General features: G+C 36.2%; 1 protein-coding gene across 1 annotated transcript in view; it reads right to left on the bottom strand.

Annotated features, from left to right (window-relative positions):
- Window positions 1-15,999, bottom strand: part of VSIG4 (V-set and immunoglobulin domain containing 4) — a 35,000-nt gene that overhangs the window by 10,273 nt on the left and 8,728 nt on the right. Inside the window, exon 4 of the mRNA XM_006169137.3 lies at window positions 2,241-2,303. Within this exon, the coding sequence (XP_006169199.1) occupies window positions 2,241-2,303 (63 nt within the window). The remainder of the gene's footprint in view (window positions 1-2,240; window positions 2,304-15,999) is intronic.

The raw sequence follows: 15,999 nt of genomic DNA, 5'->3' as shown, positions 1-15,999 counted from the left end.
AAATATATATATATATATATATATATATATATATATATATATATATATATATTGCAAAAGCAATTCTGTGCAAGAAGAATGGAATAGGAGGTATATCACTCCCTGATTTCAAGATATACTATAAAGCTGTGGTCATCAAAACAGCATGGTATTGGCACAAAAAGAGACTTATGGTCCAATGGACTAGAATAGAGACCCCAGAAATAACCCCCAAAGCTTACAGCCAACTGATTTTTGACAAAGGGTATCAATCAAACCATTGGGAAAAGGAAAACCTCTTTAGTAAATGGTGCTGGAAAAACTGGGTATCCACCTGCAGAAAGATGAAACTAAACCCCCATATTTCTCCATTAACAAAAATCAACTCAAAATGGATCAAGATCTGAACCTAAGACCTCAAACAATAAAACTACTGGTGGAAAATGCTGGAGAAACTCTGGGAGACATTGGAGTAGGTAAATACTTCTTAAATAAGACTCCCAAAGCACAGGAAATAATCCCTAAAATATACAAGTGGGACTATATCAGACTAAGAATTTTCTGCACAGCAAAGGACACAGTAACAAGTGTGTATCAATATCCCTCAGAATGGGAAAATATTTTTGTAAAATATGCCTCAGACAATGGAATGATAACCAGAATACACTTGGAACTCAAGTGCCTTATGCAAGAAAAAATGATTAACCCAATTAAAAGATGAGAAAATGAGCTGAACAAAAATCTCTCTAAGGAAGACATATAAACAGCCAAAAAGCATATGAGGAAATGCTCAACATCCCTCATCATAAGGGAGATGTAGATAAAAACACAATGAGATACCACCTAACCCCTGTCAGAATGGCAAAGATTAAGAATATAAAAAGTGAGGAAGGACATTTGGGGGAGGGACAGGGAGGCAAAGCATTAATGGAACAAAGAGATGTGGTATTATCTGTTGAAGATATTTCCTAGTTTTATCAACAGTACTAGGGAGAAATGCTCACCTGTTGAAATATCCATTTTGTAAGACAAATAATAGTGTGATCGAATGTATGGAAAAAAGTGAAATGAAAAAAAATAAAAGGAAAAAAGTGATAAGTGTTGGTGGGGATGCGGTGAAAAGAGAATTCTCCTACACGTTGGTGGGAATGTAAACTGGTTCAGCCACTGTGGAGAACAATATAAAAATTCCTCAAAGATCTACAGATAGAACTACAATTTGATACAACAATCCCACTTCTGGGTATCTACCCAAAAGACAGGAGAACACTCATTCGGAAAATGCTTGTACATCAATTATTTTGTTTATTGCAGCATTATTCATGATTACCAGGACATGGAACCAACCTAAATGTCCAGAAACTAATGAATGGATGGAAAAAGTGTGGCACATATCCTATATGGAATATTACTCAGCCATAAAAAATAACAAGACCCTGGCATTTGATAGAAAGTGGTCACATATGGAGGATATATTGCTTAGTGAAGTAAGCCAGGTTATGAAAGAAAGATACTGTATGTATCCACTTAATATATTCCAACTATCTGCACTCTACGGTAGAGAGTGAAATATTGGAGGACATAAAAGCAGTGAAAATATTTAACGAGGATAAGACAGTGTGGAATGGTGGAGGGGAAGAAGAGTATAGAGAAAGATAGCAAGAGAACAAATAGAGAGGCATGACATTTGTAAGGCACAGATATGGTTTATTACCTGTTGATGATGACGTGTATAGTATTCTCAACTGGATTGGTCTAAGAAGTATTTCATGTTGGGTAAAGTCTTTTTACAAGCAAAATGAAAAATAGTGATTGATTGGTTTAAAAAACTGAAATAATAATAATAATGATTGGGAAGAACAATGAAAAGATATTGAATTATGAAGTGGGAATTTTAATGTCTCTGTATTGACTGATATGCATGGCAATCCCTCTGGAAAAAGAAATGTAATGCACTCTAAAATTGTATGCAATTCAGTGTAATATAAACAAGATTATGATGATAATAAATAAATAAATAATAAAAAATAAAGAAATGTTCACAAAGAAGAGTTTATATATTCATGATTCCACTTCTTAACTACCCTTAGCACATTTCTATCTTTCTCTTTTTTTCCCCATTATTTTACTGACATGTTCTTTTTATGGAATCCAGTGGGCCCTAGTCTCTATCCAATGACACTGGAGCTCTTTCCTTCCCTTGACTTCCATGCAACTATTTCAGATTTCTCTTACTCTCAAAGAATCCTAGTAAAACTTACCTTCCAAGGGAGATTGCATAGTTGTAGGTACCTCAGTCTTGATGTTGGGTGGCTTTGAGAAATCTGCAAGAAAAATGGAGCCTAGTAAAGGATCTATTATCCTTACATGAACAGTTGAATGTCCCAGGGAAATTATGAAGTAAGTAAAGGCAAGTCAAGGTCCGTATTTGGACCTGTATCAGCATATCCCTCAAAAGAGGCTATATAAACATAAGATTTATGTATACTATTAAAGTCAAGCTGGCATAAATTCAAACTAGATTATAAATCAAGAATTCATGATAATCTCCAGAGCAACCATCATCAAGAAAATAAAAATATGTAGTAAAAGAATTACATAGTACACTAAAATGATCTATTTAACTTCAAAGATAGTAGTAATGAAAGAATAGATAAATAGAAAAGACTAAGATGTATATACATCCAATAGTCAGGTATACACACACACACACTCACACACATACATACATATACACACACACACACACACACACACACACACGCACAAATATCCTATAGACTGGCATAAATCTTACCTTATTAGAAGTTAAAGTCTAAGGCAGAGTATAGACTGGCATAAATCTTACCTTATTAGAAATTAAAGTTTAAGGAAGAAATTGGCAAAGGAAATTAAAAACACATAATCTAGTTATGTGACATGCATACTTAGGATTCAAAGACAAAAATATTTTGACAGGGGCCAGCAGGTGGCATAACAGTTATGTTGTTGGACTCCCATGTGGCTGACTGCAGTTTGAGTCCCAGACCAGTGGCTTCAAACTTATGCCAGGTGTGTGTGCATGCATGCCCAAGATCCTAGGAGGAGAAGGGACTGTGGCATGGCCATCCTCCAAGGGGGTGATTTTTCACTTTCCGTCTCTATATCTCTCTGTGTTTCTGGCAAACACACACATCCTATAGCAAAAAATTTCTCAAAAAAATGTTTTGATAATAAAATGATGGAAAGAAAATACCATGGTGACAGTAACCAACACTGAGGTGGAGTGGCTATACTGATATCCATCAAAATAGACTTTAAGACAAATATTGTTACTAGAGCCAAAGATAAGCATTTCATAATTATCAATAGGTCAATTTATCAAGAACACACTTTAGTTATAAACAGATACGTTGCTAACAATATAGTCCCAAAATACATAAATTACAAATTGACAGAATCAAAAGGAGAAATAGATACTTGAGAAAGGTCATTCAGAGAGGTCATAGGAGAACTCAAAGAAAGTAAAGTTCTTGATAGCAGTGGTTAAAAGAATTTGGGGAAGGAAGGAAAGGTCAACATGGTCAACAGCTACAGAGATGTTGAGGAGGATGAGTGTGAATGAAAAAGTCTTTGGCTTTTGTGATTTGGAGGTCAATGATGATCCATCCCATTTTACCAAATAAGTCATAGTGAATTTGGAGGTGCAGCTGGTAGAAGCTACTGTGTTGAGAATGTTAGTAGTGATCGTAGGAGAGATGGAGTGGTAGATGGAGAGAAGGGTTTCTAAAAATAACTTAAATGCATAGGCACAAACACACACATATCACATATGTATATATGAATGGTCTTCAAATAATTCATAGAAAATGAATATTATGATAAACTGCACATGAATTTCAGGGTTTTTTGGCACTCAAACTCATACTAAATTGACATAACATGTCTAGATAGAATCTAATTTAGGACAAAAGAAAAAAATAAAAATATTAAAAATTATTTTAAAAAAGAATCTAATTTAGGCACTGCTAGAGATTAGATATCATTTTTAAAGTGCACCTGACAGAGCAACATGAATTCTGCTAAAATTGAATCAAGAACAAATATCAAATTTGTGTGAAGCTCAGGTGGAAGAATGGTGAAAGAATTTATGCTTTACAAAATGTTTACAGGGACAGTGTCCCAATGAAATCAGCATTTTACAAATGAATAACTAATTTTAAGAAGGGAGATACAGTGCTGAAGATAGATTATATCTACAGACCATCCACATCAATTTCAGAAGAAAAAAATAATGCTTTTCATGCCTCAATTCAAGATGACCAATGGGTTAACAGGAGAAGCAATAGCCAATTCTGTGTATATGCCAGCTGGTTCAGCTTACACAATTACAACTGAAAAAACAAAGGTTGAGGAAACTTTCTACTTGATGGGTGCCAAAACTGTTGTGCCAAGGTCAGCTGCACAGAAGAGCAGAGCATTCAATAGAAATTTAAAACAAGATCAAGATCTTGAAGTATTTCTCTAGAGAATTATAACAGGAGACGACACATGGCTTTATCAGTATGATCCTGAAGACAAAGCATAATCAAAGCAATGGCTACTAAAAGATGGAATTGGTCCAGTCAAAGCAAAAGTGGACTGGTCAAGAACAAAGTTTGTCCATATCTGTCTCTGAAGCCCTTTCCTGGGTCTTTTTCACTGTTGTGAAGAACCCAGCCAGCCCCCCACCCCCTTCCAGACCCTAGCACTAGTAAGTACAGAATACTTGCAGGCATCTCCATCTCTGCCTCTGCTGCCCTTTTCTGGGTCCACCTTCAATGCTGTAAAGCCCCCAGCCAGGGCTGTCCCTCTTCTAGACCCTAATGCTAGTAAGGTAGGCAAAATCTCTATCCTGTTCTTTTCTCTTTTCTAACTAAAAATAAATAAATAAATAAAAAGTTTTATTTCCCTGTGCCTTTCTCTTGTTAATTAGTCTCTCCTTCTCTCTTATAGGACAGAATACTTGCAGGACTTGCAGACATCTCCATCTATGCCTCTGGTGCCCTTTCTCAAGTCCAGCTTCACTGCTGTGAAGTCCCCACCCAAGTCACTCCACCTCCCCAACCCTAGTGCTAGTAAGGACAGAACACCTGCAGGAATCTACATCTCTGCCTCTACTGCCCTTTCCAGGGTCCAGCTTCACTGATTTGAAGTCCTCAACCAGCCTTTCCCCCTTCCAGACCTTAGTGCTAGTAAGGACAGAATACTTGCAGGTATCTCCATCTCTGCCTCTGCTATGCCACACGGTTTTCATTTTTACCTTAATTTTATTTTCTGTGGCGTGTTTTCTGCCTTTTTCTGTACTTTTTGTTTTGTCTTTTTATTCACATTTCTTTGCTTTTTCTTCCTATTTCTGTTTTCTACTTTCTTCCTCTCTTTTTTTTTGGGGGGGGAGGGGGCGGCATAGTTTTTTTTCTATAGGGTGTGTGCACTCGCCATAAAGACAAATACAGAGACAGAGGAAGAAAACAAGAAATCACTCCCCAGGGGGGATGGCGACACCACAATCCCTTCTCCTCCATTATCTTCTCGAGATCTTGGGCATGCATGCACACGCGCCTGACGTGACTTTAAGCCACTGGGTCTAGGACTCGAACTGTGGTCAACTACATGGGAGTCCAGCTACATAGTCATTATGCCAAATGCTGGTCTTGTCTACTTTCTTTTTTCTTTAAACTTACTTTCTCATTTTACTGCTTGGCCTTTACCCACTGCCTAGAGAGGTCTAGGTGCATAGTAGACAAACATCTGAACGCTGTGAAACTCAGAGAATTCTTTTCCCTTAATTGAACTGGCTGTAAAAAGATAGAAATTCTTCTTCCTGAATGTGATTTCAAAATTCCTCCTGTTGTTACCACAGTGGAAGACAGAGTAGAAGGGAGAAAATAATATCAAATTATTTCACATCAAAAGGAAACACACAAGCTCACAGTTACAGAATCCTTCTCCAAGAAATTAGTCAAAAGTGAATACATTACCAAATGACTAAAAATCAGAGAAAAGCCTCAAGGATGAAAAAATCAATACATCTCCAGCTAGGGAACACAATGACTTGTCTCCAAGTAGGGAAAATTAGAGGATATTACCGAAAGGTCCGAAAAAGAATTTAGAATATTAATGGTGACAAAGTGTTATGAGATGCAAGAGAAAAGAGAGAATGAGCTCTAAGAGATGAGGAAGTCATTCCACAATAAGAAAGAAAAATTGGACACCATAAAAAAGTATCAAATAGAACTGTTAGATATGAAGGTTGTAATACAGGAAATCAAAACTTCCCTCAAAAGTATTAAAACTGGGTTAGATCATGTAGAAAATTGAATCTCAGATATAGAAGACAAAACTTCTGATCTACAAAAAATTATCAAAAAAATGAGAAAAATACAAGAAAAAATGAAGATAATATACAAGAAATACTAGATACCATGAAATGTCCAAACACTTGAATTATTGGTATCCTGGAAGATGAAGAAACTAATAAGGGCATTGATAATCTATTCCATGAAATCCAGAAAGAACACTTTCCATGTCTAGAGAAGCACTCAAACATTCAGACCCAAGAAATACAAAGAACCTCAAATAGAATCAACCCAAGACCTTCACCACAGCACATCTTAGCCAGATTGGCTAAAACCACAAAGATACTAAAATTGGCAAAAGGGAAACGTCAAGTCACTTACAAAGATTTTCACATCAGGTTAATAATGGACCTCTCATTGAATACAATCTAAGCAAGGGAAAAATGGAGAAATATATTCGAAGTGTTAAATGAGAAACAATTTCAACCAAGAATACTATACCCAGCAAGATCATCTTTCATATGAGGAAAAAAAGATAAAAACGTTCTCGGATAAACAAAAATTGAAAGAATTGACCAACTCTAGACCAGCTTGTCAAGAAATTCTGAAAGGAGTACTATACTAAGAAAACTAAAGATAGACGGACAGTAATAAGAGAATAAAAAAAACAACAAAAAATATGGCCAATTCAATGGTAGGAACAAGTCTGGAAATATCGATAATAATGTTGAAAGTTAATAGATTAAATTCCCTGATCGAAAGTCACAGACTAGCTGAAAAAATAAAAACTCAGAAACCCACTCTCTACTACCTACAATAAACCCATATCATGGATAAAGACATACATAGCTTAAAGGTAAAGGGCTAGAAAAAGGTATTCCATGCAAATGAAAACTGAAAAAGAGCAGGAGTCACTATATTGACTTCAGAAAAAATAGGCATTAAAACAAAAACAGTATGAAGAGACAAAGAAGGGCATTATATCATAGCAAAGGAGCTAATGCATCAAGAAGATATATGCACCCAATATAGGAGTACCCAAATATGTAAAGATCAAAAAGGAGAAATCAATGGTAGCACACTAATTGTTGGAGATCTCCACACTCCATTATCTTCTTTAGACAGATCAATGAGACAAAAAAAAATGCAAAGAAATGCAGGACTTAAATGATACCATAAATCAGATGGACTTGACAAACATCTATAAAACTTTCCACCTGAAAACCACAAAATAGACATTTTTCTAAGCTGTGCATGGTACCTTCTCGAAGACTGACCACATGATAGGACACAAACCAGTCTTTACAGGTTCAAAGTCATAGAAACTATATCCAGCATCTTTTCTGACCATGATAGAATTAAACCTAATATTATTTTCAGAAAAAAAAAATCACTCAAAAACATACAAATACATGGAAACTAAAAAACTGATTTCTGGATGACTTCACAACTATCAAAGACATTAAGATTGAAATCGAATGAATAATCTATGGGACACTGCAAAGTAGTCATTAAGAGTGAAGTTCATAACAATTAGTGCACCTAAGAAAAAAATAGAAAGGTGGCAAAAGGATAACCTAGTATCATTCCTTCAGGGAATTGGAAAAAAAATAAAAAAATGCCAGGAGAAAAGAAATAATGATGATTCAAGAAGAAATAAAAGAAATAGGAAACCAATTAATTATACAGAAATAAATGAAAGCAAAAGCTCATTCTTTGGAGAGATACATAAGATTGACATACCATTATCTAGACTAATTAAGAAGAATAAACGAACCAGATAAATCAAATTCACAATGAAACAGACAATATTATAATAGTCACGACAGAAATACAAAACATCATTAAAGGATACTATGAGCGACTAAATACCATGAAACAAGAAAACCTGGATGAGATGTACAAATTCCTGGACACATATAATCTACCAAGATTGACTCAGGAGGACATAAAAAGCCTGAATAGACCCATAACAAGCCATGAGATTGAATTAGTAATAAATAACCTCCCAGCAAAGAAAGGCCCAGGTCCTGATGGCTTCACTTCTAAATTTTACAAAACATTTAAATGGGTAACACCCATTCTATTCAAACTATTCCTAGATATCCAAAAGGAAGGAACTCTTCCAAATTCATTATATGAAACCTTCATCACCCTCATTCCCCAAAAAGATAAAGATATGACAAAAAAGGAAAACTACAGACCTATATCCATGATGAATATAGATGCAAAGATTCTCAATAAGATACTTGCAAACCATATCTAACAGCATATAAAAAAGATTATTCATCATGACCAGGTAAGCTTTATCCTAGGGATGTAAGGGTGGCTAAACATATGCAAAACCATAAATATAATACACCATATTCGCAGACAGAAAGATAAAAACCATATGATTATTTCAATCACGCAAGAAAAGCATTTGACAAAATACAACATTGACTCATGATTAAGACTCTCAGTAAAATTGGCATAGAAGGACCCTTTCTCATCATAATAAAAGTTTTCAATGTAAAACCAATAACTAATTTTATACTTAATGAGGAAAAGTTGAAAGCTTTTCCACTAAAAACTGGTACAAGACAAGGCTGCCCACTCTCTCCACTCTTATTCAGTATAGTACTAGAAGTTCTAGCCAAAGTGATTAAACAAGAGAATGAAATAAAAGGTATTCCAATAGGGGAAGAAGAGCTAAAATTATCTCTATTTTCAGATGACACAATTGTATATATAAAAGATCCAATAGTATTCAAAAAAAAAACTTCTTAAAGTAATAAATGAATACAGCAAAGTGGTAGGATACAAAATTAACCTACAAAAATCTATAGCATTTCTATATAAAAACAACAAGCAGACAGAAGTAGAAGTGAAGAAAGTAATCCCATTTACTGTAACCACAAAAAATATAAGATACCTAGGAATAAACCTAACAAAGGAGATCAAATACCTCTGCAAGGAAAACTATGAAAATATTAAAAAGAAATAAAAAGGACACAAAAAAGTAGAAAGATATCTCATGTTCCTGGACTGGGAGAATTAATATAATCAAAATAACAATTCTACCCAAATTAATCTACATATTTAATGCAATTCCAATCAATCAAATTGTGAGAGAAATTCTTCACAGATATAGAAAAGGCAATCATAGAATTTGTCTGGAATCATAAAAGAATTAGTATTACAAAGAAATACTGCACAAGAAGAATGGAGTGGGTGGAATCTCACTTTCTGACCCCAAAATATATTACACAGCTGTGATAATCAAAACAGCATGGCATGGTATTGGCACAAAAAACAGATATGAAGAACAATGGAACAGAACAGAGACTTAAGAAATCAACTCAAAGTGGATCAAAGATCTAAACCTAAGACCGCAAACTATAAAACTACTGGTGGAAAACACTAGGGAAACTCTGGGAGATTTGGGGGTAAGCAAAGAATTTTTAAGTAAGACCCTCAAAGCAGAGGCAATAATACCCAAAATAGACAACGGGATTACATCAGATGAGGATGTTTCTGCACAGCAAAGGACAAATTAATTAATGTGAACCGACAACCCTTGAAATGGTAGAAAACTTTTGTAAACTCTACCTCAGATAAGAGAGTGATAACTTGAATACAAGTCAGGCTATGAAACAGACACTTGTATGTCTTCACCTAACATATACTGACTGTCCACACTCTGGTAGAAACTCAAAGTCTGGAGGATATAAAAGCATTGAAAATTGTTACGGACACTGGATACAAAGTGGAAAGAGAGTGGGAGAGGGAAAGAATATAGAAATGGAAATTTTAGGGAAAAAATAGAGATGTAAGACATTTATGGGACAAAGATATGGCTTATTATCTGTTGTTGATGATGTGCTTAGTATTCTGAACTGAACTGGTCTGAGGTGTATATTTTGCAGTGTAAAGTCTCTTTATAATCTAAATTATGTATAGCTATTGAATGTACAAACAATAATAATAATAAATAAATAAATAGAAAGAACAAAGGTCATAGAAGTTTTTTGAAATACTCAAGGCATTTTGTCTGTTGAGTTTTTGAAGGGCCAAAGAATGACAATATTTTTCATTATGAGAGAGTTTTGAGGAAATCAGCCCAACCTTTAGCAGGAAAATACCCAGAAAATCTTCCCCAGAGAGTCCTTCTCCACAATGACAGTGTTCCTGCTCATTCTTCTCATCAAACAAGGTCAATTTTGCAAGAGTTTTAATGAGAGGTCAGAGACATTCACTCTATGGTCCTAATTTGGTTCTTTCTGACATTTTTTTTATTTCCTAATCTTAAAAAAGTCTTTAAAGGTGGGCTGGCAGGTGGTGTGGTGGTTAAGGGCCCTGGAGTCACACATGGCAGACCACAGTTAGAGTCCCAGACTGGTGGCTTGCTTTCTCTATCTCTCCCCCACTCTCTCTCTCACTCTGTCCCCCTCTTGTCAAATTAAAATAAATTAGTAAAGTTAAATAAAAAATTATTCTTTCTTTAAAAGAAATCTTTAAAGGGCACTATTTTTTCTTCCTTTAATAATGTTAAAAAAGACTGCATGGACATAGTTGAATTCCCAGGAGCCTTAGAGATGTGAACTCAAGGGAACCAGCAGTTAGCATAATGGCTATGTCGCTGGATTCTCACGTAGTCAACCACAGTTTGTGTCCTGGACCCGGTGGCTTAAAACTCACGCGGGTGCGAGTGCGTGCGTGCCCAAGATCCCAAGAGGAGAATGGAAGAGAAGGGATTGCGGTGTGACCATCCTGCCTGGGGGGTGATTTCTCGCTTTCTGTCTTTATGTCTCTCTCTGTCTGTCGGGCGAGCGCACGTGCCCTATAGTAAAAAAACTCTCCAAAAAAAAAAAAAAGATGGACTTAATGGTTAGTTTCATCACTTTAAAAAGTATCTTGAACTTGATGGAGTGTATGTTTAAAAAAATGTTTAATGCTTATTTTATTAATTTTTTTTAAGTTTTGCCATAGGGTGTGAGCACTCATGAAAGAGAGAGAGAGAGAGAGAGAAAGAGAGAGAGAGAGAGAGAGAGAGAGAGAGAGAAATCATCCTCAAGAGGGAATGTTCACACCACATTCCTTTCTCCTCCACTCTCCTCTCAGGATTTTGGGCGCACATGCACATATGTTATGTGTGTTTTTAAAGCTGCCAAAATTCGAACTGTGTAGTTGACCATGTGGGATCATTCTGCCTTAACCTAAATGCCACCTGCTGGCCCTAAGTTTTTATTTTTAATTTCCTTTATATGAGTTTTCTGAGGTTGCCCTTATATTTAGCTTAAGTAGAGGATAATGGGAATAAAATGCTGCAATCTGAGAGTCTGACTCACATAAAAAGGTTCCAGGTTTGCATCTGGAGAGTCCCTTAAGTATGCTGGGTATGTGCATGCCCATGATCCATGGCTGGCTGAAGCTGGGGGTGGATTGTAACACCAAGACCTTTTGGGGGTGCTACCACTTTCTCTGTCTTTCTGGTTCATGGAAGAAATAAATAAATTTCTAAAAGGGGTTAAGTAAAAGATGTTTTCTTTGAAGAGGAGCAAAGCATGTCTTACTCTAAACCAAGAGGGACTGGGTAGAGAAACGTCAAAGTAGGGAAGAGAGTAGTTGATAAAATTGACATATGAAGAGGGTCTGGATCTTCTAAGAGAATAAGATGGCATCATATTCTAAGAGCAGAATTGGAGGCCTGAAATAAGGTGGAAATATTCTGAATGGCATCTATAAAGAATGAGATAAAGAAAAGCAAATGGATTTACAAATAACGTGGTGACAGTCAGTGTATGTCATAGAGCATTAAACTAAAGTGGGACCAATGCAGATCTGTTTGTGTTTTGTTTGTCATCAGAGCTCAGTAGTCCAAGAATATGAGAAAAGACATGACCTAAAAGACCATTCCATAATTGAGAAATAGCACAGAGAGTGAGGTGAGAGGCTGAAAGATTGAGAGCTCTGTAGAGTACAGGTGAAACAGGGGACCAGACTCATGGAACCAGGTTGGAATGGAGAGGAAGGCAGGTAGAGAAAGCCAAGAGAAGTAACTTGGCTCATAGATAAGAGAAGAGTGGAAGACCAAGAGTCACTTCTCTTAGCCTCATTTTCCTTACATGTTAGAAGAAGGCAAGGCAACCACTGCTTGACAGCATTTTTTATGATAAACATTGGCTGTGACAAGGAATAGACAGGCTGGTTTGTTGTGAGCAAGTTTCAAATATGATGTTCTAAGAAACTAATTCACAAAAAGGCAAGAATTTTCAATTTTTCTTTATAAAATACACATTCTTGTGCTTTGTGGTTATGCCTTGCCCTCTCTGCTTAACTAGACTTACTGGTATTCAGAAATCGGGGCAACATTCATAGAACTCACAGGGTGAGACCACCCTTGTTGCTTCCAACACTAACAGACCAGCACATACATCTTCACTATAACTCAACTTTGGAAAGCAAATCCCTCCAGGCAAACACAGGAGTCTGAAACCAGTATGAGTCTCCTAACTCAAGTTAACCAATTTGCTCTCTTTTCTTAGAAAGAACTATCTTCAGAGGACAGGGATTTCTAGGTGGCTCTGAGAAGAATTTCCTAAAAGCATTTAATTTTGAACATTTTTAGGGAAATGGCAGCCTTGTTGTAGTAAGTGCCTTCTCAGTAAGATGATCTCTTAGAAAGAAAGAAGATTCAGCTGGATGCTGAGACCTGTTCAGCTGAATATATTTTACTGAGTGGGGAGGCCACACGTTTGGCCACCACTTGCTGGGGACCTGCTCTGCTGAACATGTTTTTCTGAGTGGGTGACTGGGGGAGGCTGTGGATTATAAATAAACACAATAACAAACACACAAAGATACATGAGTATAGAAAAGCGAGGATTAGTTGGGCCCAACTTCTCTGATGGAGAAGTTTTAATCTGGAACCAGCCCCAGATTTATTCTTTTAAGAGCAGAAAATGGGGGAAGAGGAAATGGAATGCAAAGCCAGTGGTTTTTAGGTAATTTTTTTGGAGGGGAGAGGTTTTTGCTATAGGGCATGTGCACTCGCCAGAAAGAGAGAGAGAGACAGAGAGACAGAAAGCTAGAGATCACCCCCTTGGGGATGGCCACACCGCAATACCCTCTGCTCCTTTCTCCTCTCTGGATCTTGGGCGCGCATGCTCACGCGCCTGGCGTGAGTTTTAAGTCACCAGGTCCAGGACTCGAACTGCAGTTGACTACATGGGAATCCAGCGACATAGCCATTACACCAACTGCTGGTCCCTAGATGTAAATCTTTTGAAGATGTGAAAACCACTGGCGCCATTTAACTTTTCTGATCTTTTTGGGAAATAATCTGATAAACACATGTAACTTTCTTTAGCCTCATACCGTCCTGTAGTATTGGGTATCAGGTATTGACAAAAACAGGAAGATAACTGACAACAGGCATAGCGTTTTGTATGGAAATGCTCTCATAGCTATTGTTAATGAAACTCACAGCAGTGCTTTTCTGCATACATCTAAAGGTCACATCGTGTTTCTTTCAGACTGGCTGCTCTCCACAGTTATACATATTGCTGTTCAGCTCTACCTTTAAACTCCAGCCTGCAGTTTTTATGTGCATAATTTGTAGTGCTCCCAGAATAGTGTTATAAAAAACAGTCAGACCTTGATTAACCAGAACCCATATTCATCTATATTACAATCAGAATTTGCATTTGGCTTCAAGAAGAAAAGAAATTAAAATAAAATATAATATCTGGGTTTTATTTTATAAAGTAAAATTTGACCTAATCAAAGAAACAGCAACCAAAGAATCTGGCCCAATACCCAGTGAAAATCCAGAATCTATGCGCATCTGATGTGGGCCTAGCCCTGCACCATTAGCCAGAAAGCTTCTGCCCCAAACCTCTTCTTCTGGCCCAATACCCAGCAAAAAGTCAGGTAGGGTGATCTCTGTCTTCTTTATGTCTCTGTCTCTCTCAGTCCCTCTCCCTTTCTCTCAAAAGTTTTCTCTTTTATGTATACGTTTTTAAAAAATCTGTAGGTACTGCCTCTTGTCTCTGACCTCTCCTTTCTCTTGCTAATTTCAGAACCCATGTGTATCTGAGGTGGGCCTACCCCTGCTTCTTTCATGTGACACACTAGCATGCCTCACAGATATCAGTTTTTTACAAAAGAAATTTTTCCCTTTCATTGTTTTGTGTTGTCTTTTTTTTTGTCTTTTCCCCCTTTATTTCCTTTTTTATTACTTGACTTTCTCACCTTGCTTCTCATCTTCCACACATTGAGTGTCTAGGCAGGTCTAGATGCACAGTATTGAAACATCTGAATACTTAAACCACACAGCTTAGCCCTGGTGAACTTATTCCCTTGAAACTCTGAGGGATTTGTAATATTCAGTTCCATTGACAAAAGTGCAGGTTGCTTGGTGAGTATCAGAGACATAGAACTGCAGAAATATTGCAGGTTATCTCCTTCCACACACCTCTAATACTCAGAATTAACTACAAGAAGGTAGGAAGTAATGTATAACCAACCAGATGACTAGAAACCACCACCACAGAGGTACAGTATAGCCAGATTGACCAAAACCACACAGAGAGACAAGATACTAAAATTGTCAAGAGAAAAAAAGCCAAGTCACTTTCAAAAGATATCCTATCAGGCTAACATTGAACCTCTCATTGGAAACAATGTGAGCAAGGAAAGAATGGGAAAATATATTCAAACTGTTAAGTGAAAAATAATTTTGACTAAAAACACTTTACCCAGCAAGACTATCCTTCATGTGGAAAGAAAAGATAAAAACATTCTCAGATAAACAAAACCTGAAAGAATTTACCAATACCAGATCAACTCTTTGAGAAGTTCTTAAGGGAGTACTATACCAAGAAAACTAAGAAAGATAAATAAGAGAACAAAAAATGACCAAGAAAAAGTCCAACTTTATGGTAGAGACAAGTTCTGAAATATCAATAATAATGCTGAATGTTAATGGAAAGGTCAGACCACAGTAACACTGCAAATTCAACAAAAGAGATTACACAAAAGAGAGATTACACAAGACTAAAATAGAATTCTATGATTTTTTTCTAAAATAGTACTGAATTTCTTCTATGATTTGTCTTCCAGATTTAAAGATGTTTTTCTTTTGAGTTGTTGTGTTCAGCAATTCGTTAAAAAAAAGAGTTTTTAAAATAAAAACATAAGCTTCCTGATTCCTTTACAATTGGAAAATATTTGTGAGCATTCTTATTTTGTGTCAGAATGGTTATTTGCATAAGTTTGATAATACAATAGTATCTGTTGCCTTGCCTCAGAAATTGAATTCTTATGGGGCTTTGTGCAAATAACAGACCAAATTGAGATTAACCTTTTTTACTTTTCTGCAAATAAGTTAGTTTATACCTATCTTTAGTAAAAGGGGTAATGGAGAGAGAAAAAAAAAGTTTCAGAAGAAAATTACTGTATACTTTTCACTAGATTCTAGCTTTGCCCATACTTTAAGATCTTTTGTGAATCAATAAAATTTGAAGAAAACAGTTTAGTATGGAAGGGAAGGAGGGTAAAGGGGAAGAAAAAAATGGGTAAAAGTATGCTTAACTGACAAAAAATGAGAAGCTACTTTCTGATGATAATGTATATAGTAATAGTCTTGTCTTGACTGACATGCATGGTATTGGTGTTGGAAAAAGTGTCTGCACGCTAAATGTATATATATATATATATA

This window comes from Tupaia chinensis, unplaced genomic scaffold, assembly GCF_000334495.1.
Source record: "Tupaia chinensis unplaced genomic scaffold, TupChi_1.0 Scaffold146784_1, whole genome shotgun sequence".
NCBI lineage: Eukaryota > Metazoa > Chordata > Mammalia > Scandentia > Tupaiidae > Tupaia > Tupaia belangeri.
Note: the sequence above shows the minus strand (reverse complement) of the source record. Positions and strands in the feature narration are given on the sequence as shown.